The 21,030-nt window shown below is 46.0% G+C and overlaps 1 protein-coding gene across 5 annotated transcripts in view; it reads right to left on the bottom strand.

Annotated features, from left to right (window-relative positions):
* Nucleotides 1–21,030, bottom strand: part of Aldh-III (Aldehyde dehydrogenase type III) — a 224,632-nt gene that overhangs the window by 50,928 nt on the left and 152,674 nt on the right. For all 5 annotated transcript variants that reach the window (XR_011508491.1, XM_070525383.1, XM_070525379.1 and 2 more), the window contains one exon: nt 17,537–17,835. Coding sequence is in view for 4 of the 5 variants with exons in the window: in XM_070525383.1 (XP_070381484.1) it covers nt 17,537–17,835 (299 nt within the window). In the remaining variant the exon portion in view is untranslated. The remainder of the gene's footprint in view (nt 1–17,536; nt 17,836–21,030) is intronic.

Raw genomic sequence — 21,030 nt, forward strand, 5'->3', positions numbered from 1 at the left:
AATGCCTCCTGAAAGAAATCAGGGCAGGTAGATGCCCTGGCATGGCAGCGGAAAAAAGCTGCAAGAAGGTGAAGCGTACAGCTATACTGCACGTGCACCTGCTATCACACCGGCTGAGAAAAGTTGGAGTGAAGTGCGGCATGGACGTGTTGTTCACTGCCCCCGAAAAGCTGGTGCGCATGTGCAAAGCCATAAACGAAAAGAAAAAACCAGTCTGCGCCATAAAACACGAATGCAAGTTTGTACCCTGCATCGTTAGGGTCGTATACCGCATACCTCTCTCCTGCGGTAGATGCTACGTCTGGCAGTCTGGCCGCTGCCTAAACGAACGGCTATGAGAGCACCGATCGCTGGTAGATTCATTAGGGTGGGGCGGTCATTTGGCCAAGCATTGTAAGCAGTGCGGGTGCGTGCCTGCGTTTGATACCACATGTGTGCATGGTAGGGGAGGCACAAGGTGGGGGCGCGAGATTTGTGAGGCATATCACATTGACAGGGAAGGTGATAACTGTGTCAGTACGACACCACTTGCCTTGTCCAAAAAGAAAAAACGTACCTGCAGAATAGTTTGCCTCATTTTGATTAGATTGTGCTTGTACTGTTTTAACCCTATGTGCGCATGCACCACTGAAATGTATATATGTACCTTCTCTCGCAATAAAACCTCAGTTGATGTTTAGCGCTCGTCCTGTCACCTCCTCTGTCTGTGTCCATGTTATTTGCGCTAGTCTTTTGAGTAAGGAGGCCTTCAGAGTTTTAGAAAGACCCCACTCTTTTGTTCGCTTTAAAAGTCCCCTCGACTGAGTTTTTTCATCTAGCCACCTTTCTTTTGGCTAGCTTTCCCAAAACACAGATGGTTTCCCTCTGCTTCTCAGTGCATGGTGCATGCATGCGTATATTTAAGGAACATGTACTAGGCCCCGTTAACGGTCTCCTATACAATCGAGACACGCATGGCAGGCGAAAATAGGCCTCCAATCGCCACAGGAATGTGAGAAACAGCTATGAATGGCTGCCAGACTTGTAACACACATAAACGAGAATGCAAGGAGGCACTTGAAAGACAGACAAAAAAACATTATAGGGTTTTACGTGCCAAGACCACGATCTGATTATGAGGCACCCCGTAGTGGGGGACTCCGGAAATTTCATCCACCTGGGGTTCTTTAACCTGCACCCAAATCTAAATACACTGGTGCTTTCGCATTTCACCCCGATGGGAATGCGGCCACCATGGCCGGGATTTGATCCTGCGACCTTGTGCTTAAAGACACACACAATGAATGTATGGTTTTTTTTATTGGCGCAAGGGCCAGATATGGCCAAAAAGCGCCAGGTCCGTGGTGACGAGTTTGCAATGTAGGTATGAGTTCTATGAAGTTGGTATGGCGTAGCTGTAAAGGGGCCTTAAAATAGTCTCTCTAGAGAGCGTAAAATCTACCTGTAATAAGATTATGTTGATGACAAATAATGTGTTCTATGAGCATTACTTTCCATCGTAAAAGAATGATGCAAAATAGAAAATATATGAGATGTTAAAATTACCTGGAGCTCTGCTGCCTCGCCAGAGCCCTTGAAACACAAGTGCCTAGAGGCATGTGCTATATGAAAGAGTTATCAAAGCGGCATCCTAGAGGAGATGCTACGAACATGTGGGGCTAACAACATGCCACACATCTTTCAGAAAACTTAGGACTGTGTTGGTGTCAAATAGCGGTTTTGGGCCGAGTAACATTACAGGATCAAGGGGGATGTGCTGCCGGTATGCTAGGGGAAAATGTTTCTTTCTCTCAGATTCAGCTGCCCGACACTCCAGGAGGACGTGGAGGAAGGTCAGCCTCTTCCCGCATCTACTGCAGGTTGGAGGACCATTTTCAGTGAGTAAAAAATTATGGGTGCCAAATGTGTGTCCTATTCTGAGGCAACAGAATAGGACATCTGTTCGCCATGATTTTGTTACGGAGTGCCAAGAACCTAACTGTGGCTTTATCACGTGCAGTTTGTAATTTACTTCTGCGTCCCACATACATTGCCAGTGGTTTCGCAGTTTCCTTCTTAAGAAAGGCTTCAGGTCTGTGACAGGGACCGAAGCAGTAGGATTAACTGCATGCAATGAAATTGATGTGGCCATCTGGTCCTCTAGAACGTTACCCTTGATGCCCCTATGTCCAGGCACCCAGCATATAATCACACGTTGGTTAGATATATATGCTTTACACAGGACGGAGTAGTGTTCGTTAATTACCGGATTTTTGCGGTTACAGAGTAACATCAAGGCCTTCACAACACTAAGGGAGTCCATATATATAACTGATTTCTGGAGTTTTGATTTCTTTATATGCTTTACAGCCGACAACTGTGCATAGGCCTCAGCCGTAAAAATAGTAGTTTCCGGATGCAGTACATCGGATTCCGAGAAGGATGGACCGACGGCTGCATAGGACACCCCATTGTGTGACTTCGATGCATCTGTATAGAACTCTGCGCAGAAGTGTTTGTACTGGAGTTCCCGGAAATGCATTTGGATTTCAATCTCTGGAGCGTGTTTTGTAACTTGCATGAAAGATATATCGCATTGTATCAGCTGCCACTGCCAAGGAGGTAGCAGCTTGGCTGGATGCATTAGGCGAAGCTCGAGGAGTGGGACATGCATTTCATGACTAAGCTCCCTCTCACGCAGCGAGAAAAGCTGTCTTACGGAGGTAAAAGTAGGCAATATGCCTACTTTTACGAAAGAGTGTAGAGATTACGAAAGAGTGTAGCATATATCATATCGTTAACGGTATTAGAACACGGATGTTGAGGATTAGAGTGGACTTTCAGAAAATATGTTTGGCTGACGTATGTTCTCTGCAGATGAAGTGGCCCCTCATTTGATTCTACATATAAACTTTGCATGGGACTTGTTCTGAAAGCGCAAGTGGGCAGTCAGATTCCTAGATGGTGGACTGGGTCTAGCATCTTTAACGCGCTCGGGGCTGCAGAGTGATAAATCACGGCACCATAGTCCAATCGTGATCGAATGAGGCTATTATACAGATTCATTAAACACTTCCTGTCACTACCCCGTGTAGTCTGGGATAGAAGTTTCATTATGTTCATTGTTTTTAGACATTTTTCTTTAAGAAGTTTAATGTGTGGGACGAAAGTGAGTCTGTAGTCAAGTATAACACCTAGAAATGTGTGCTCTGTTTACAGGTATCGGTTGTAGCAAGGGTCTGGGATCAGGCCTCTCTTTCTTATAAAAAGAACACACAAACTTTTGTTAGGATTGATCTTAAATCCATTTTTGTCTGCCCACTTTGACACTTCGTTCAGGCCATGCTGTACCTGTCTCTCGCACACTGCGAGGTTACAGAATTTGAAAGCTGTTTGAATGTCGTCCACATAGACAGAATAAAAGATGGCCGCTGGTAATGAAGCACGAAGCGTGTTCATCTTCACGATGAAGAGCGTGCAGCTGAGCACGCCTCCTTGGGGTACACCCATTTCTTGAGTAAAAAGATGTGAAAGCATATTGCCTACTTTTACCCAGAAGGTACGACTGGACAGATAGCTTTCTATTAGGTTTAGCATATTACCATGGATGCCCATTTCTGACAAGTCTCTTAAGATTCCGTAACGCCACGTTGCATCGTACGCTTTCTCCATGTCGAGGAATATGGATAAGAAAAACTGTTTGTGTACAAATGCGTCCCGGATATTTCCTTCAATACGTACCAGATGATCAGTTGTGAAGCGCCCTTCTCTGAAGCCAGACTGATAGGGATCAAGCATTTTGCTCAGTTCAAGGATGTGAATGAATAGCCGATTAATCATTTTTTCAAATACTTATACAAAGGCAGCTTGTGAGGGCTATCGGGCAGTAGCTTGCCACTGAGGAAGGATCCTTGCCTTGTTTCAAAACAGGGACCACAATGGCTTCTTTCCATGCACTTGGAAGGTATCCTACAGCCCAAATGGTGTTGAAAAGTGCGAGTAGTGTAACTTCGGTGTCATTGTGTAAGTTTTTGATCGTTTCATACATCATTCTGTCAGATCCTGGTGCAGAGCTCTTGCATGCGCTCAAGGCAGCTCTCAACTCGGCAATACTAAAAGGACGGTTGTAAGGCTCATTCTCTCGACTTTTTCTTGTGAATGGCTTTTGTTCTTAAATTTGTTTATATTTGAGAAAAAATTGTGAATAAATGGTTGAACTTGACATGCTCTCAAAATGCTCCCAAAGTGAATCTGCCTGGTCTTGAAGGGTATCGTCTTGTGCGTTTACCAAAGGGAGGGAGTATGGTTGTCGCCCTCTTATTCTATTAACCCTGTTCCAGACTTTGGCCTCATCTGTATACGAGTTGATACCCGATAAAAACTTCTGCCAACTCTCTTCTGGCCTGTCGGCGGGTTCTCCTGCCTTCGGATTTTACTTCTTTAAAGTTAATAAGATTCTCCGAAGTGGGGGAGACGCGTAGCCACTCCCATGCTTTGTTTTGTTTCTTACGAGCAATCCTACATTCGTCATTCCACCACGGGACACGCCGTTTGCATGCCAAGCCACTTACTTCAGACATGCATTTAGATACAGCATCTATTATGAAGACTGTAAAATCCTCCACAGCAGCATCATTTCCTAACAAAGACATGTCAGCCCATGAGATACTAGTAAGAGTTCGGAATTTCTCCCAGTAGGCTGTATCGATCTTCCACCAAGGAGTCTGTGGTGGATATTCGTTTTCTTTAGATGTTTTTAGCAGTATAGGGAAGTGGTCGCTGCTGTAAGGGTTGAGGATAACTTCCCATTCAAGTTCAGGCAGTATAGACGCGGAAACTATGCTAAGATCTGTTGAACAGGTTCCGTTTGCAAGAGAGTAATACGCGAGTTCCTTCTTATTCAACAGGCACGCACCAGAAGAAAAAATTGGAGGACGCTTAAGCTTCGCCTTCAAGAGTGGGACGCGACAGCGTTCCCGTCGACCCGCCAAGGGGTATAAGACAATGCGCTACGGCACAGCAATCACTTACGATGCGCCCCGCATCGGACTTAGCGCCCACCTATCACGCAGTGAACGTCGAGCAACGCAGCGTTCGGCGCGACAACGAAACGTGCGCCTGAGCGAACGAAACGAACCAAAGAACTCGGTGTCTCGAAGGGGAAACGATCTACGCCAGCCAAACGTCGTGATCGGCACGGGCAGAGAGATAGATAGTAATCTAAACCGGAAGCACGGCGAAGCGTCGTCAGGGGAGAGGGAGTCCCGCGACGCGCCTGGCAGCGGTCCCAATGCGCGCGCGGCGCGCCTCCTGTCGGGGCAGCGCCGTACATTGAGAGGAGGGGGTCTTCTGTGTTTGCCGCAAGATGGCTCTGCGTGTGCGGAAAGCGCAAAAGAAATGCAGCGGAAACGCACTTCGCAACTCGTGTAATTGTGACTTCTGTACGTTACATGTTCATAATTACCGATATACACCGCAGTACAACTTTCCACGGCTGGTTTCGAAGGCAACACCGCATTCACTAGAGGCGCGTTTGCACCGCTTGGAAGCATCGAACTCGTGGCTGAGTGGTAGCGTCTCTGTCTCACACTCCGGAGACCCGGGTTCGATTCCCACCGGGCCAATCTTGGAAGTTGCTTTTTATTTATGAAACGCCTGCCGTGATTTATCGCTCACGGTCAACGCCGCCGACGCCGACACCCGACGCCGACGACACCGGCTTTTCTGCGACACGAGCTCCTTAACGCTGTCGCGTTAAAAAGGAACTGTTCAACAAGACGTCCTCACGCATCTATAAGAGGGTCGCCCCACATGAAGTTGTGTGCATTGAAATCGCCAAGAACAACATAGGGTTCTGGCAATTCATCTATAGAGGACTGAAATTAATGTTTGCTTAGTTTGTAATGTGAGGGTATATAAAGCGAACAAATAGTGATAAGTTTGTTTAGCAAAACAACTCGAACCGCCCCTACTTCAAGGGCCGTTCGTAGCTGTAAACCTCGACACGCTATGCTTTTTTGAATTAAAATTGCAGCACCACCCGATGATGCGATTGCATCATTGCGATCTTTGAGAAAAGTAACATACTGTCAAAGAAAGTTTGTGCATTTTGGTTTTAAGTGTTGAGGGGATGCGCGACCCTCACGCCTCCCCTGATGTTTTTCCCGCATAGTGCGTCTCCTGTAGTGCGGCTTCGCCGCGCACGCGGCGGTCGGAGTGGTACAAGCGCAGTGCGAGAGATGGCGCTAGTGTTGCGCTGCTGCAGGGTTACTTGGGTGCGGGAGAGACAAGGCGCTCTCTCTTGGGTTCGAGACAGCAAGCAGCACGGACGTGCCGCGCATGCAGCGACCCTCTTTCCCAACGGGTCGGCGCGCGGCGTGGACGTCCCGCGCGAGCGCGCGGCGACCCATGCTTCTGCGAGACCGCCTCGCGTGGCCGCCTTCGAACGCGCCACGATTCGCGTGACTATACACGCGAACGACCAGGCGTTGGGATCAAGCATGGGGCGAACATATTCGCTCGCTCTGCGGTTGCGGTGAGTTGGACTTCTAGATTTGTCGCGCGCCCATCGGCATGTTTTGTGGATAACAACTCGGCTAGCAGGCATTGATGTATGAAAGGTGCAATAAATGCCCTTGTGATTGTTTGCACTACTGTGTTGTCGTTCCTTTGTCCCAAGAGTACGGTGTGAGAATCCCACATCAGACCCCACAGTGTGCTTCTTGTAAACACAGCACTTTTGGATTGTGTTTGTGGATGAGTTCTTGCACATCATCAAGGTTTCTAAGGAGACCCCTGACATTCCATTGAATAATTTGTGTATCCATATTGGAAGTAAATAGGTGCTGTGTGTACAGAAACGGAAGCGATGCCTTAGAGTACAAAGCTCTTTCAAGGCCCTGTAACCGGGGTTTTGCCTTTTCTGAAGCGTTCGAGGGCGCCTCGCCGCTCCTTAGGAGTTTGGTGCCTTGAGGATAGGTGTAGTGTCCATTGCCTCTAGTGAGGCTCCGGACACGTGCTCTTGCGAGCGAGAAGTTACCAGAGAGAATCCCGCCTTGGAGGGCAAGACCCCTGCACCCACAAGCCCAGAGGTCAATGGGGCTCCCTGAGGGATTTGGCTGCGCCGGCTGTTGCCAGTGCTGGAAGGGGCCGGGGAGGCTGGGGCAGCCTAGGCTGCGCCCACCTTCGGGGTCGATGATCCCATCTGCTCGGTTGGCAGAGCAGCGCTAGCTGCAACCACCGTGGGGGCAGATGGCATAACTGCCGACTCACTGCTTGTGGGTCGGACAGCCGCTGGAGGCCATTGTGACGCTGCCCCCTGACGCGCCACTTCGGTAAAGCTTTCCTTTGGCAGGTATGCTATCCGCCCGCATGCCTCTTTGAACGATATGTTCTCTTTTACTTTGATCGTTACAATTTCTTTTTCCTTCTTCCAGGAAGGGCGATAAAAGTTCATTGTCTGTCTGTCTGTCCAGGAAGGGCACGACCGCGAGTACGCGGCGTGATCCCCATCACAGTTTACACAGTGGAGAGCATTCTCACAAGCTTCAAAGGTGTGTTCTTGGACACTGCATTTCGCACAAGTTTGGTGGCCTCGGCAGCTTTGCGAGCTGTGGCCGAAGCGCTGGCATTTGAAAAAAACGCAGTGGATTTGGCACGTACGGCCTAACACAGCGCTTGATGTACCCGGCCTCGTTTGACTGGGGCAAGACACTTGAACCAAAGGTAATTATTAGGTGCTTCGTCTGAATCTCTTTGCCATCCCGCATCATTTTAATTCTTTTGACATTGATCACATTTTGCTCACTGAAGCCCTCCAGGAGTTCCGCTTCAGTCAGCTCAAGCAAATCATGATCCGACACAACACCACGGGTGGTGTTCATTGTACGGTGCGGGGTTACTGTTATGTGGGTCTCCCCAAATGACACTAGTTTCAGTAGTATCTCATATTGTTTCAGATCGTGGAGCTCCAAGAGGAGGTCACCGCTTGCCATCCTCGACACATTGTAACCTGGACCAAAAACATCAGTCAAGCACTTTGAAACAAGCAATGGTGAAATGGTTCGCACTGCTTTGTTTGACTTTTCAGAGTGAATAACATGCAAGCGAGGAAAATTCTGGATTTGGTGTCCGAAAAACTTGAAGACATCTTCGGTGCGCCCTCGTTTCTGAGGGCGATCAGGGAAGTGGGGGAAAGAAGTTTCCATGAAAATATATAAACATTCGGCAACAGCACCGACCGCCCACCACGGAGCCCAACGAGGGGACGTGGCAAAGCTTGCACACAAGTCTGCACGACACCGGTCGTACGCCGCCACTATAACCAAATATGGTCTACCCAAGGTTGGATAGCCACACAGGGTTTACCCTTGCCGCCAAGGAGAAGGAAGTAGACAGAAGAGAGAAGGAGACAGGAAAGGTGGAAAGTAAGGGAAAGACGAAGGTTGTAGGAAGAGAGAGACAGGAAAAGGCGACTGCCAATTTCCTCTAGGTGGTCAGTCTGGAGGTGCTGTCTATGTGAAGCCGAGGCCGAAAAGGTGTGTTGCCTCCGCCGGGGGCCTTAAAGGTCCAAACACCCAGCATCGGCTCAAACACCAGGATCCCCTTTTCCCCAGACACAGCTAAGCGGCGCACGGCTACACGCAGGCGGGTCCAACCCTCGTGTGCTCGGATACGTGGTGTCGCAACACACCAAAGGCCTGCTTGCGCAGACGCCCCTGCGGAGTAAAGACACAGACAAGAAGGCACATGAAAGATACAGACACGTGCCTGTGTCTTTCATGTGCCTTCTTGCGTCATCCGCGTCTGTACTTGCTATGGTAATCGTACTCCACAATGTCATACCAGCAAGCCCGCATTGCAGCTCTAGAAACTCTGGCACTAGTGTCTAAGGGAGCTGCAAGCAGGGTGGTTCAGGCAGCATGCGAATGATGGGTAACACATGGATATGCTAAATCTTCATCCTTCTGGCTTCCAACTGCTTTGTGACTTTGTAACCTCATCATTTGAACACAGTAGTGTGTAATGAATAATTAAATAAAGATAAATAAAACTGCCTGATGACAGGATTCATACACAAGACCTCTAGAACAGAAGCCCGATATCTAAACCATAATGCCAGAATGCATAATGCCAGGGAAAGCACATATTGTTGCACATGCAAAGAAAAGATTTTGCGAACATGCACAGCCTGCTACTGTGGCATCAAAGCACAAATGGAAAGAGTGCGAGCGCAGTTTCAGATGCTACATGTCGTCTACAGCTTCGCTGTACATCCACTTTTGAAGGGTGGAATGGGAGTGGATTTTTTACAGCATAAGCTGTTATGGGCTCATTCCAATAGCCGTTTCATTTGGCGATGGTTTCTGTCGCCTCTGCCTTTGTCTGTGTCTGCTATTGCCGGGAATGCGAAAAAAACATACACAGTTCCCACCGGGATCGAGCCCGGTCCTGCTGCACTATCACCGAGACACGCCAGCGCTTGCTGGCATGCAGCGGAAGAAATGCCCTCAAAATGCATCCTAGCATGTGAAGAGACAAGCAATGTGACATGCGTTCTGTGCAGCATTGATGTGTGCACATTTTGCCTTCCAGTTCCATGTTACACCAGGTAGAACGCCATGTGGCAGATGTACAGGTAATGGTACGAGGCAGTTAAAGAAAGTTTGAGCAAGAAAAACAAGTTTATGGAGACAAGTACAAGAATGCTAGAAAAAATTATCAGCCCAAGCACTCTGTACAGATGGTTAACCAATCCCGACGGTTTATTTAAGTATTTCCCAATTATTGGTTACGTCTTTGTGTTTTTAATTAGTTAATTCATTATGGCAACAAACATGGGAGCAATGGCATAAGCGCATTTGTGCGGTCGCCCCAAGGGACACCAATGAGCCCAGCTGTAGAAGACGACGACGACGCTTCAGCCAATCCTGATGATAGTTTCCTCTACACATGGACGTGATACTGGTGAAACTAGCCCTTAACAGCTTTGCTGTAATGTAATGTGTGCCAATTAAATTGAGCTGGCTAGGTGACTGTCGCTAACACACTTCAAAGGGTATGCCATTAAATCATCATCACCACTATCATTAGCATTGCATCGTGCCACTTGCCTTGCGATTTGACATGCGCATTGCATACCATCTATATGTATGCCCTTTGCATTGCAGTTGCACATTATTCACCAGGTGACACATCGTGTAACAGTTGCACAGGTAGCGATACAAGGTAGAGAGAGAAATCTTGAGGAAGAAAAGGAAGATTATGTAGATGTATAAATGTTGATGTAATGAAAAACATGTACAGCATACCCGATTAAGTAAAACTCTTGCTTGGGCTAGTTGGTTCATGCTTGAATTAGTAAAGGCAAGGCGCAGAAGACCAGGACTCAAGAAGAACACAAACGACAGGACCGGCGCCAGTCCTGGCGTTTATGTTCTTCTTCTTGAATCTTGGTCTTCTGCGCCTTGCCTTTACTAATTCATACCCGATTAATTCAAGCAGGTTAGGTTTATCACCCTGCTGTTTCGAAGGGAATTCTATTAAATAATCTTCATCATCAATAGACCATATCATGCCATTTGACACGCAATGTGACATGCGCGTCACGTAGTGTCGATACGTACAAACTGTGCATTGCGATTCCGTTACGTTCCATTAGGTGTGCGGAAGCAGCAGTTGCATGACTATCTGTCACCATCTCGCTTTGAAGGGGATGTGATAAACCATCATTATCATCATCAACAGCAATGTACGTTGCCATGGGTCAAGGGATGGGACATGCACCATAGAGTAACATAGTAAATGACAAGAGTGGACACTCGAGCCATTTCGCGGCCAAGCTATAGAGCTTCGCTGATTCCGCTAGGTGGCAGAGCACATCAATAAAAATATGGCTGTGGCTGCGGCTGCGGCTAGCAGCTTGGCAGGCGGCACGACCCAGCACATGCGAAGCCTAGTCAGGCCTCCATCGCCAGGCTCTTTCTGTAAAATGCGCCCGAAGATCATTGTTGCATTCCTCTGCCCGTGTCTGGTATTACTGCTTCATCGCCGTTTCATGGTAAGGCCACAGGAAGCTCTTTTGCACATTGTTAAAGACTTATTCTCTTTGTATTTCATTAGGTCACTGTTCACAACTGTCCTGGTCCTGGTTCGAGTCCAGGACCAGGACGAATTTTTCTTCAACTGTGAGGCTTTTCTTTCGAGGAACCCGTATGAATTTCCTTTGTAGCAGTTGCTACGAACAGGTGGATGTCTGACTTTCCCTTTATTAATTACTTCTCTCCACCTTGCGGGTTTCCACAGAACTATTACGTCAAACTCTTGCCTTTGCTTCGTGTTGTCGACAAATTCGACTTCGCCCTGCCATCTGCTAGCCGCCTGGTTAGCTCAGATGGTACAGCGGCTGCCCCGGAAAGGCGGTGGTCCCCGGATTTGAGTCCCGGACCAAGACAAATTTTTCTTCAACTGTGAGGCTTTTCTTTTGAGGAACCCGTATGGGTTTCCTTTGTAGCAACTGCTACGAACGGGTGGATGTCTGACTTTCCCTTTATTAATTAATTACCTTGCGAGCTTCTGCAGAACTGTTATGTCAAACCAGTAGTTATATAAAATATGTAAGTTGCAGTATTAGCTTTTCGTGCTCTGTGGTTAGACACTGCGCCAACAGATATTGCTACCAGCATTGTTCCTGCCTAGAGGCGAGGTGACTGTTTGTTCCTGCCCTGTTTCAAAGGAGATGCCAATGAACATTATCATCATTGTACACCCGTTCGGTTACCCAGTAAACTTCCAATGGCAGGAAGTTTGTGGACATACTAAATGTCTCTAATGCCAGGATTATACTGTGTAGTGGACTTCGGCTCAACGAAGCATTACAATTGTGTAATAGTAAATGTAATAATAATGCACATGTTTCCCACCAAACTAGCAGACGAAAGAGGAACACCAATGACATGGTAGGCAGTGCACCAGTGTGCATCACAGGTCTGAGCACTGACATGATCTGTTAACGAGCATGCCTCATACTGTATGGGGTACGAAGTGCTCTTCGAAACCAAAACCATGACCGGTCTTTACAAGCTGACTGCGCGCTACAGTGAATGGGTATCTTCATGATTACTGGGTCAATAGCTACTGATTAGGCGCAAGAAACAGAGCCTCAAAAATTTTGTTCAGTACTTCTTTAAAGTGAAACATGCAAAAACTAACAAAACATGTAAGACAAACTTCTATAAAAACACCGCCGAATCCGCCTCACGTACCTGTAAAAAAATTTGAAGGGAAACGTCAGACATACCTTTAGCTGCAGCCTTAAATGAAAGGATATAGCAATCAGCAAGGCATACATTTAAATAACGTTTAGAACACTTTTGCATGCTGCTAAACTTAGGCATCCACTTGTGATAAAGGCATCACTGCAACCACAGGAGCTAACGATATTACACAAACGTTTCCCATCGTGCTTATCTGCTGTGAATCCCGCTGAGTACGCTTCAAAGGCGCCTGCACATTCTTTGTTCAGCCCAAACATTGCAGCGACTCAAATAATGCAATAGTGCATGTGCGATGGGCCCATGACAGACGTATTTTCTATTATGGCTGTGCCAAACTTCACTGATGATGGGACAGGTCAGGAAATAAGAACAATGAAACACTGTTTCTGTCATTCTCCTTGTAAGTTAAGCTGTCAAAGATAACTGCAAGCTAATGTCCTTCCCTTGTGTAATTTTCTTGCTGCCTGCGTACCACTAGCTTTCAGAGACTGACGAGTAGTCTCTGGCCAGCTCTATAAACATGTGAGCAGAGTGCTTCGTCACGATACAAACTGCGGCAGCAGAAAGTAGCAGATGACGGAAAGGCCCCATCCACGGCACTCACTGTGCCTGCATGAAACTCGTTGAAGCGGCCTGCAGAGCAATGCATCCGGTATTCCCTTTAATATTAAACACCGTTGTGTACTGTGCCGTTTAAAGCCACCTGCCACTTTTTTTTTTTTTTTTCGGCGACATTTTGTTGGGCCAGCCAGCCCTGAAACACCCAATAATAATTGTGAAGCTAGTACTTCCCTGGCCATTGTATGTTAGCCAGTTTTCATCATAACTTGCAGGAAAAAAAGCAGATACTTTTCACAAAAGTAAAATGGAAAAAAAAAGGAAAAAAAGTTCACTAGTTTTCTGTCCTGTTTTCAAAACTAACATCGCAGTGCTATAAAGACTCCGACTAATTTTTCACACCTGTTCTTAGTAACTCTGATATTGGCCCCATAGAGCCAACGTACAACCGCGACCAATATTTTGAATGTCTACAAAGGTTAATTTTACTTTTCACTCTATCTGCACGAATCGCAACATGAACATTGTTGCCACAAATACAGTTACTAATATCTTAGTTTTGTTTTTCCGCTTTTTAACGACCGCCATTTGGGATGACCTAAACCAAAAAGTTTAGGTACTTTGTTTACAATCTGCAGCAGTAGAAGTCTGGCATGGCATGATTTCCTCATGCAGAAAATTCAAACCCGAGTGACAGTCATGTTTACCAATGGAGATTTGTGGTCAAGAAGTTTCACTAGCAGAAACAGGTTGTATGTCGCCATGGCGCACCGTCAAAATCACAAGCAGATGCAGCCCATGCAAGTGTTAAAGATTTGAAACGTTACCCTCTCTGCTGCAGTCACTTAGCGGCTATGGTGTTGCGCTGCTATGCTCGAGGTCGTGCGAACAAATCCCTGCTGTGGCAGCTTCATTTCGGTGGGGGCGAAATGCAAAGACACCGGTGTACTGTTCAGTAGGTGCACGCTAAAGAACCCCAGGTGGTCAAAATTAATCTGGAGTCCCCACTACAGGGTGCCTCACAATCAAATCATAACCCCAGAATTATTGTCTTTTTATGTTACTTGCATGTCGTTTGCCAATTATCAATGAAGATTTACTAAAAGAGCACACAAAGAAGCACTAAACCATACAAGTATAATTAAGCTAATAAGTTACACACTGAAAAAATTGCAGTACTATGACTTATTCAGCTGATAGGTAGCTTTTCTTTCTGAATTCCCCATAAAAAGAGCACCCATTCAATACATCTTTGGCTGGTAAGCATAGTATGCTTAATATTTATAGACATACGCAATGCATTGCATTTTTTCTCATTTCCCAGTGGCCAAATTACAAGGCTCCATTTAATGCCTGCACCACAGATACTGCAGCTGAAAAGAAGTGCCAAGGAGGCCTAGGGCTAATTGCACGCCAAGGCACAGTCACGACAGTGAGTAGTGCAAGTGATGCAATGTGCCTGGCCCAGTTGGCGTGGGCCGCTACAGATGGCGCAACGTGTCCTGCACAGCAAGTAGCTGCGGTGATGTCATCATCAGCTACCTGTTTCTGCTTCTGTTTTCAGGATCCTTGCTTTGTTTTGCCGTCTCCCTATGATGGGCAGAGCATTCAAGTACGAGCCGCTGGCGTGTTCTGCCTGTCTGTTACAATGTGTATGTAACCTTAACCTTCGTTAAACAGTTTTCCTACATTGCGAAGTCTCCCTCCATTCAGCCCAAGCCCCACATCTGAAGCTGTCGACCCCGAACCTCTGCCAAGCCACCCAGCCATGGCAGCACAAGAACCATTTCAACCGCATTCATCATTGTACCCACATCCTCATGTTGGCGAAGACTCACGACTGAAGATACTCCCAACATTTACCGCGCGTCAGTGATCATTCAGTGTCAGGAGGAAAATGCAGTCATTGTTTGAAGAGTACCAACAATGGTGACAGCTACCCCAGAACTGACTTGAGTCCCAAGCTTAGCCTGCAAATTAGCGCTCACTCACCTAGTCTCCCGTATGCCCAGCCTCGCTTTGTGGTGCATCATGCCAGGAATTATTTGGGAAGAGATTAAGTTAATAACCATGCTGCGGCTCAGAGTTTACCTTATCCATGATGAATTGGCCTGACACAAGAGTTGGACAACACTGGCTCTACAGAAGAGGTTATTCAGCGTCTCAAAGCCGACATTCACCAACGCTGTGAGGCAACGCTGCGGTCAAGCATGGATAGGCTGGGTAGCGCCGGCAGCTCAGGTTTGCCTCTTGATCCTGCAACGCCCAAAAGTCTGGCACTTCTGTTTCAACACCTGCCACGCCCTTCAACTAAAATTACCACACTGCCAGACCTGTCGTAGTAGATTGCTTACTTTGACCAGTCTCTAGCAGAAAATGTTGATGTCTGGCTCAATGACGTCTGCTGTATGCTTTCATTTCTATTATTTTTTATTTCTTTAATTCAATTAGTAAGTACAAGTAATTTCCACTGTGTTTTCTTTGTTGTCAATGTTTGTGGGCTTCTTATGATATGATTAATAAAAATCGGGCCTCTCGGTCAACCCCCCTTTCTTCTTGTTTATTACATAATGAGGGCTCCGAATCCGGCAACATTGATGCCTTCAGGTAGCACATGTGGGTTTATTGACGAGTTGCCTTCACCCAAGAAGATCACGTACTCGTTACGCCTGTGGCAGAAAGGATGCTCCACATCTGCCGCCAAGGTTTGTGAATGGTGGCGTTGTCTAACACTCCCAGGGTTCTAGTAGGAAACAAATACCCAAGAAAATCAAAGGGGGAACGGCACCGCGGTAGCTCAATTGGTAAAGCATTGCATGCATAATGCGAAGATGTGGGATCGTTCCCCACCTGCACAAGTAGCTTTTTCATCCACTTTCATTTTCATTAATTTATCATTTCTTTAATTCAATAAGTAAGTAAAAGTAATTTCCTCTTTGCTTTCTTTGGTGTCAATGTTTGTGGGCTTCTTATGATAAGCTTGAGAGCCTGTTATAGGTGCCTAGAGCAGCATTTTTCAGTGCCTAACCACACGGTTTCTAGTCGTAACTATAGAAGCCAAGAAAAGTATAGGGGAAATAACTAAGGTTTTGTATTTAAATGTTGACATAATCGGGAGTTTCAGCTCATCCATAAGTATATTGCCCTATACAGAACATCAGAGTGAGTGGGTATGTTGGTGGTGGCAGCCGTTAATGCCGGGTTTGACCAGAGAGGACAGCTGTCATTGCAGTAATCAAGTATAGTAGGATCTTGTTGATATGATCCTGTTACGTTTGGTTTCTTTGCGTAAACATTCGTGAATGAGAACATAAAAAATTACCCAATACAGTTGTGCTTACTTTTTACTGGTTCACATGCTCTCAGAAAACACAATCTTTCGGCATCAATGTTCAGTAGATCGCCAAACTGCAATTGTACGATACTGTTTTCGGCTGCTAGATCCCACGTAAACAAGAAAAGGCATGAGGTGCATGCAATTGAGTACAGTAGCCACCCGTTACAGCCACATCCCCGCAATACTAGCCCGCCCTGTTCACATGAAAACGGCGTGCATTAAGGTTCTTCTTCCGGCACCAGCACATCTCCTCCCGGGTCGTCGCACGCTGCATTCACAGCTATCGATGCCAACCCTATTGCAATAAGCATCTTCACTTATCTGTTTCACTTATCTGTTTCATTAAAAGCATACTGCAAGCTTTTTTATTTATTGATTTTTCTTTATTTGGTTAACAACACATGACTAAAAAAAATTAAATTATGGGGTTTTACGTGCCAAAACCACTTTTTGATTATGAGGCACGCCATAGTGGAGGACTCCGGAAATTTTGACCACCTGGGGTTCTTTAACGTGCACCTAAATCTAAGTACACGGGTGTTTTCGCATTTCGCCCCCATCGAAATGCGGCCGCCATGGCTGGGATTCGATCCCGCGACCTCGTGCTCAGCAGCCTAACACCATAGCCACTGAGCAACCACGGCGGGTGACAATACATGATTGTCACGATGCTTGAAGTAAAAGGTGATAACCCAAACGCGCCGCCGTTCCTGGCTGCAGGTGGTGCAAGGGGAGTGTCGCATATCGCTCTCGCAGCATCGTAGCTATCGTATTCCTGTGTTGCCCACCAGCTAAATTTCATTTACATTTCCCGTCACAGTCTTAAAACACTGCACCATAGGAAAACAACACGGCTCAGGCCACCAGGGCCCTACCAGCTCTCTGCGCGTCCCCGTCTTCTGCCGCAACTATTCGTGCTGAGTGGGCCCATCAGAACTTGCCACCAAAATTCGCCACTCAAGGAAGCTTCTAACCAAGGCCGAACTTGAAACTGCAAAAAATGTCAGCCTGCCGAAGTTGTAAAAATGACAATGTGTGCTTCAGGGCTGCTCGAGACTCACCAGCTTGGCTCATAACGGTGTCTCATGCTGCAACGATTCACGCAGCGCTTTGCATCATGTTGATGTCAACTACAGTTGGGTCTCAATTTTTTTAGTGACTTCCAATCGTACATTTTCTCAGTATGTTTTTTTCTTTTGAGTATGTTCTTCCTCATCTCAATGGCGACGAGATGAGGAAGGACTTTGGGAACAAGTTGGACAAAGATGGGACTAGATCAGATGACAAGTCTTATGGTTTCGACCGTTGCAGCGCCATAACATATGGCAGCCCGTTCACGCTGTCAAGACAGTGCAAACCAACCCTGGAGAAAGGAAACAGCACTCACGTGGAACAGATATCGAAGAAGGAAGGCCGAGGCGACACCCAGCACAAACACGCACAGGTAGGGGGCACAGCCAAGCAGTCCTGTGCCCAGGAGAGATCCTCGCTTCAGCAGCAGCTGCCGGAAGTAGGCAATCTTGAAGTCATCCAGCGGTGGGTACCGCTTTCGGCCAAATGCCTCTCCGATGGGGTTGAATGACCGCACCAGCACTGCCTTTTTGTTGGAGAAGGTGTCGAAGGAGTACTTGCCATGGTAGCGACCCATGCCACTCTGGCCCACTCCACCAAAGGGCAGCGTGTCCACTGCAGCATCATCCAAGGCGCGTTGCATGATGACAGGCGTTGCAACAGCATTTAAAGTGCTCCAACTCATTGTGCACAGCCTTTGTGCATTTCAAAGTTTTGCAACATGGATTTGGATAAACTTGATCTCTATACCTCAATATGATCATCACTGTGAGTATATTTTTTTTTTCATGTCGCCTGTAGGACAAAGGCATCTCCCAGAGATCTCTAATAGCTCCTGTCTTGACCTAGCTGATTCCAAGTTGTGCCTGCAACTTTTCTAATTACACCTAGAATAATGGCTACCTCTGTTTGCTTTCTAATCCACACTGTCGTCTCCCTGTCTGAATGTTACAATGAACATTCTTCATTCCATACCTCGCTGTGTGGTCCTTAAGTTCTTCTCAGATTTCCTTGCTAACCTTTAGGTTTCTGTTGGTAGAACGTAACAATTTATTTATTTATTTATTTATTTATTTATTTATTTATTTATTTATTTATTTATTTATTTATTTATTTATTTCAAAATACTGCAGGCCAATGTGGTGGCCCAAGCAGGTGTGGGTTACATCCAACATGAATGTGCAAAGCAACAGACAACAAAAAAGCAAGCAAGAAAGAAATAAAGCTTAAGAGAGAAGGTAACACTCCAACTCAGCGAGAAAATTATTGGAACCAAAAATATCAGACGGCAAAGAATTCCATTCTTCCACAGTTCTTGGAAAATAACTGAATTTGAAAGCTTTTGATCGGGCAAAGATTGGGGTTAGTGCAAATTCATGGCCATGGCGTGTGCGTCGTGTTGTTAAGGGTTTTATACTGTCAGACAGATCTATTTTTATGTTACCAAATATACAATTATAAAGAAATGAAAGGCGACTAAATTTTCTGCGGGCTTCTAGCGTAGAAATACAGTTTAATTGCATTAGGTTGGATGGGGAATCAAGTCTACGATATTTGCCAAATATAAACCTAACAGCCTTTCTGTTAATACGTTCAAGTTGCATGATATCTTTCTTTAAATAGGGATCCCAAATGATAGAAGCATACTCAAGCTTAGAACGAACACACGTATTATAAGCTAAAAGCTTTGTTTGCGAGGGTGCAAATTTCAGCTTACTTTTAAGGAACCATAACTTACGTAGTGCAGATGTGCAGATATCAGAAATGTGGGTTGACCAAGTTAAGTTGCTTGTGAGGGTGACACCTAAGTACTTATATTTGCCTACAATCGAGATACTATTGTTTCTAAGGGTATAACAGAACTGGCTCGGATTTAGTTTCCTGGTGATACGAAGTAGTACTGTTTTCTGAGTATTTAGTTGCATGCCCCATTTTTGACACCAGTCGTCAATAACATTCAGTGCATGTTGCAATTCAATGTTATCTCTGGGGGATACAATTTGTTTAAAAATGATACAATCATCCGCGAACAAACGTACAGACACATTTTTGGGAATAACATCAACCAAGTCATTAACATAAATTAAAAACAAAAGTGGTCCCAATACACTTCCCTGTGGAACTCCAGACGTGACATGAAGAATCATCATCATCATCATCATCATCATCATCATCATCATCAGCCTGGTTACGCCCACTGCAGGGCAAAGGCCTCTCCCATATTTCTCCAACAGCCCCGGTCATGTACTAATTGTGGCCATGCCGTCCCTGCAAACTTCTTAATTTCATCCGCCCACCTAACTTTCTGCCGCCCCCTGCTACGCTTCCCTTCCCTTGGAATCCAGTCCGTAACCCTTAATGACCATCGGTTATCTTCCCTCCTCATTACATGTCCTGCCCATGCCCATTTCTTTTTCTTGATTTCAACTAAGATGTCATTAACTCGCGTTTGTTCCCTCACCCAATCTGCTCTTTTCTTATCCCTTAACGTTACACCTATCATTCTTCTTTCCATAGCTCGTTGCGTCGTCCTCAATTTGAGTAGAACCCTTTTCGTAAAGCCTCCAGGTTTCTGCCCCGTAGGTGAGTACTGGTAAGACACAGCTATTATAGACTTTTCTCTTGAGGGATAATGGCAACCTGCTGTTCATGATCTGAGAATGCCTGCCAAATACACCCCTGCCCATTCTTATTCTTCTGATTATTTCCGTCTCATGATCCGGATCCGCTGTCACTACCTGCCCTAAGTAGATGTATTCCCTTACCACTTCCAGTGCCTCGCTACCTATTGTAAATTGCTGTTCTCTTCCGAGGCTGTTAAACATTACTTTAGTTTTCTGCAGATTAATTTTTAGACCCACTCTTCTGCTTTGCCTCTCCAGGTCATTGAGCATGCATTGCAATTGGTCCCCTGAATTACTAAGCAAGGCAATATCATCAGCGAATCGCAAGTTACTAAGGTATTCTCCATTAACTTTTATTCGCAATTCTTCCCAATCCAGGTCTCTGAATACCTCCTGTAAACATGCTGTGAATAGCATTGGAGAGATCGTATCTCCCTGTCTGATGCATTTCTTTATTGGGATTTTGTTGCTTTCTTTGTGGAGGACTACGGTGGCTGTGGAGCCGCTATAGATATCTTCCAGTATTTTTACATACGGCTCATCTACACCCTGGTTCCGTAATGTCTCCATGACTGCTGAGGTTTCGACAGAATCAAACGCTTTCTCGTAATCAATGAAAGCTATATATAAGGGTTGGTTATATTCTGCACATTTCTCTATCACCTGATTGATAGTGTGAATATGATCTATTGTTGAGTAGCCTTTACGGAATCCTGCCTGGTCCTTTGCTTGACAGAAGTCTAAGGTGTTCCTGATTCTATTTGCGATTACCTTAGTAAATAGTTTGTAGGCAACGGACAGTAAGCTGATCGGTCTATAATTTTTCAAGTCCTTGGTGTCCCCTTTCTTATGGATTAGGATTATGTTAGCGTTTTTCCAAGATTCCGGTACGCTCGACGTCATAAGGCATTGTGTATACAGGGTGGCCAGTTTCTCTAGAACCATCTGCCCACCATCCTTCAACAAATCTGCTGTTACCTGATCCTCCCCAGCTGCCTTCCCCCTTTGCATACCTCCCAAGGCTTTCTTTACTTCTTCCGGCGTTACCTGTGGGATTTCGAATTCTTCTAGACTATTTTCTCTTCCATTATCGTCGTGGGTGCCACTGGTACTGTATAAATCTCTATAGAACTCCTCAGCCACTTGAACTATCTCATCCATGTTAGTAATGATATTGCCGGCTTTG

The sequence above is a fragment of the Dermacentor albipictus genome, chromosome 9 (assembly GCF_038994185.2).
Source record: "Dermacentor albipictus isolate Rhodes 1998 colony chromosome 9, USDA_Dalb.pri_finalv2, whole genome shotgun sequence".
NCBI lineage: Eukaryota > Metazoa > Arthropoda > Arachnida > Ixodida > Ixodidae > Dermacentor > Dermacentor albipictus.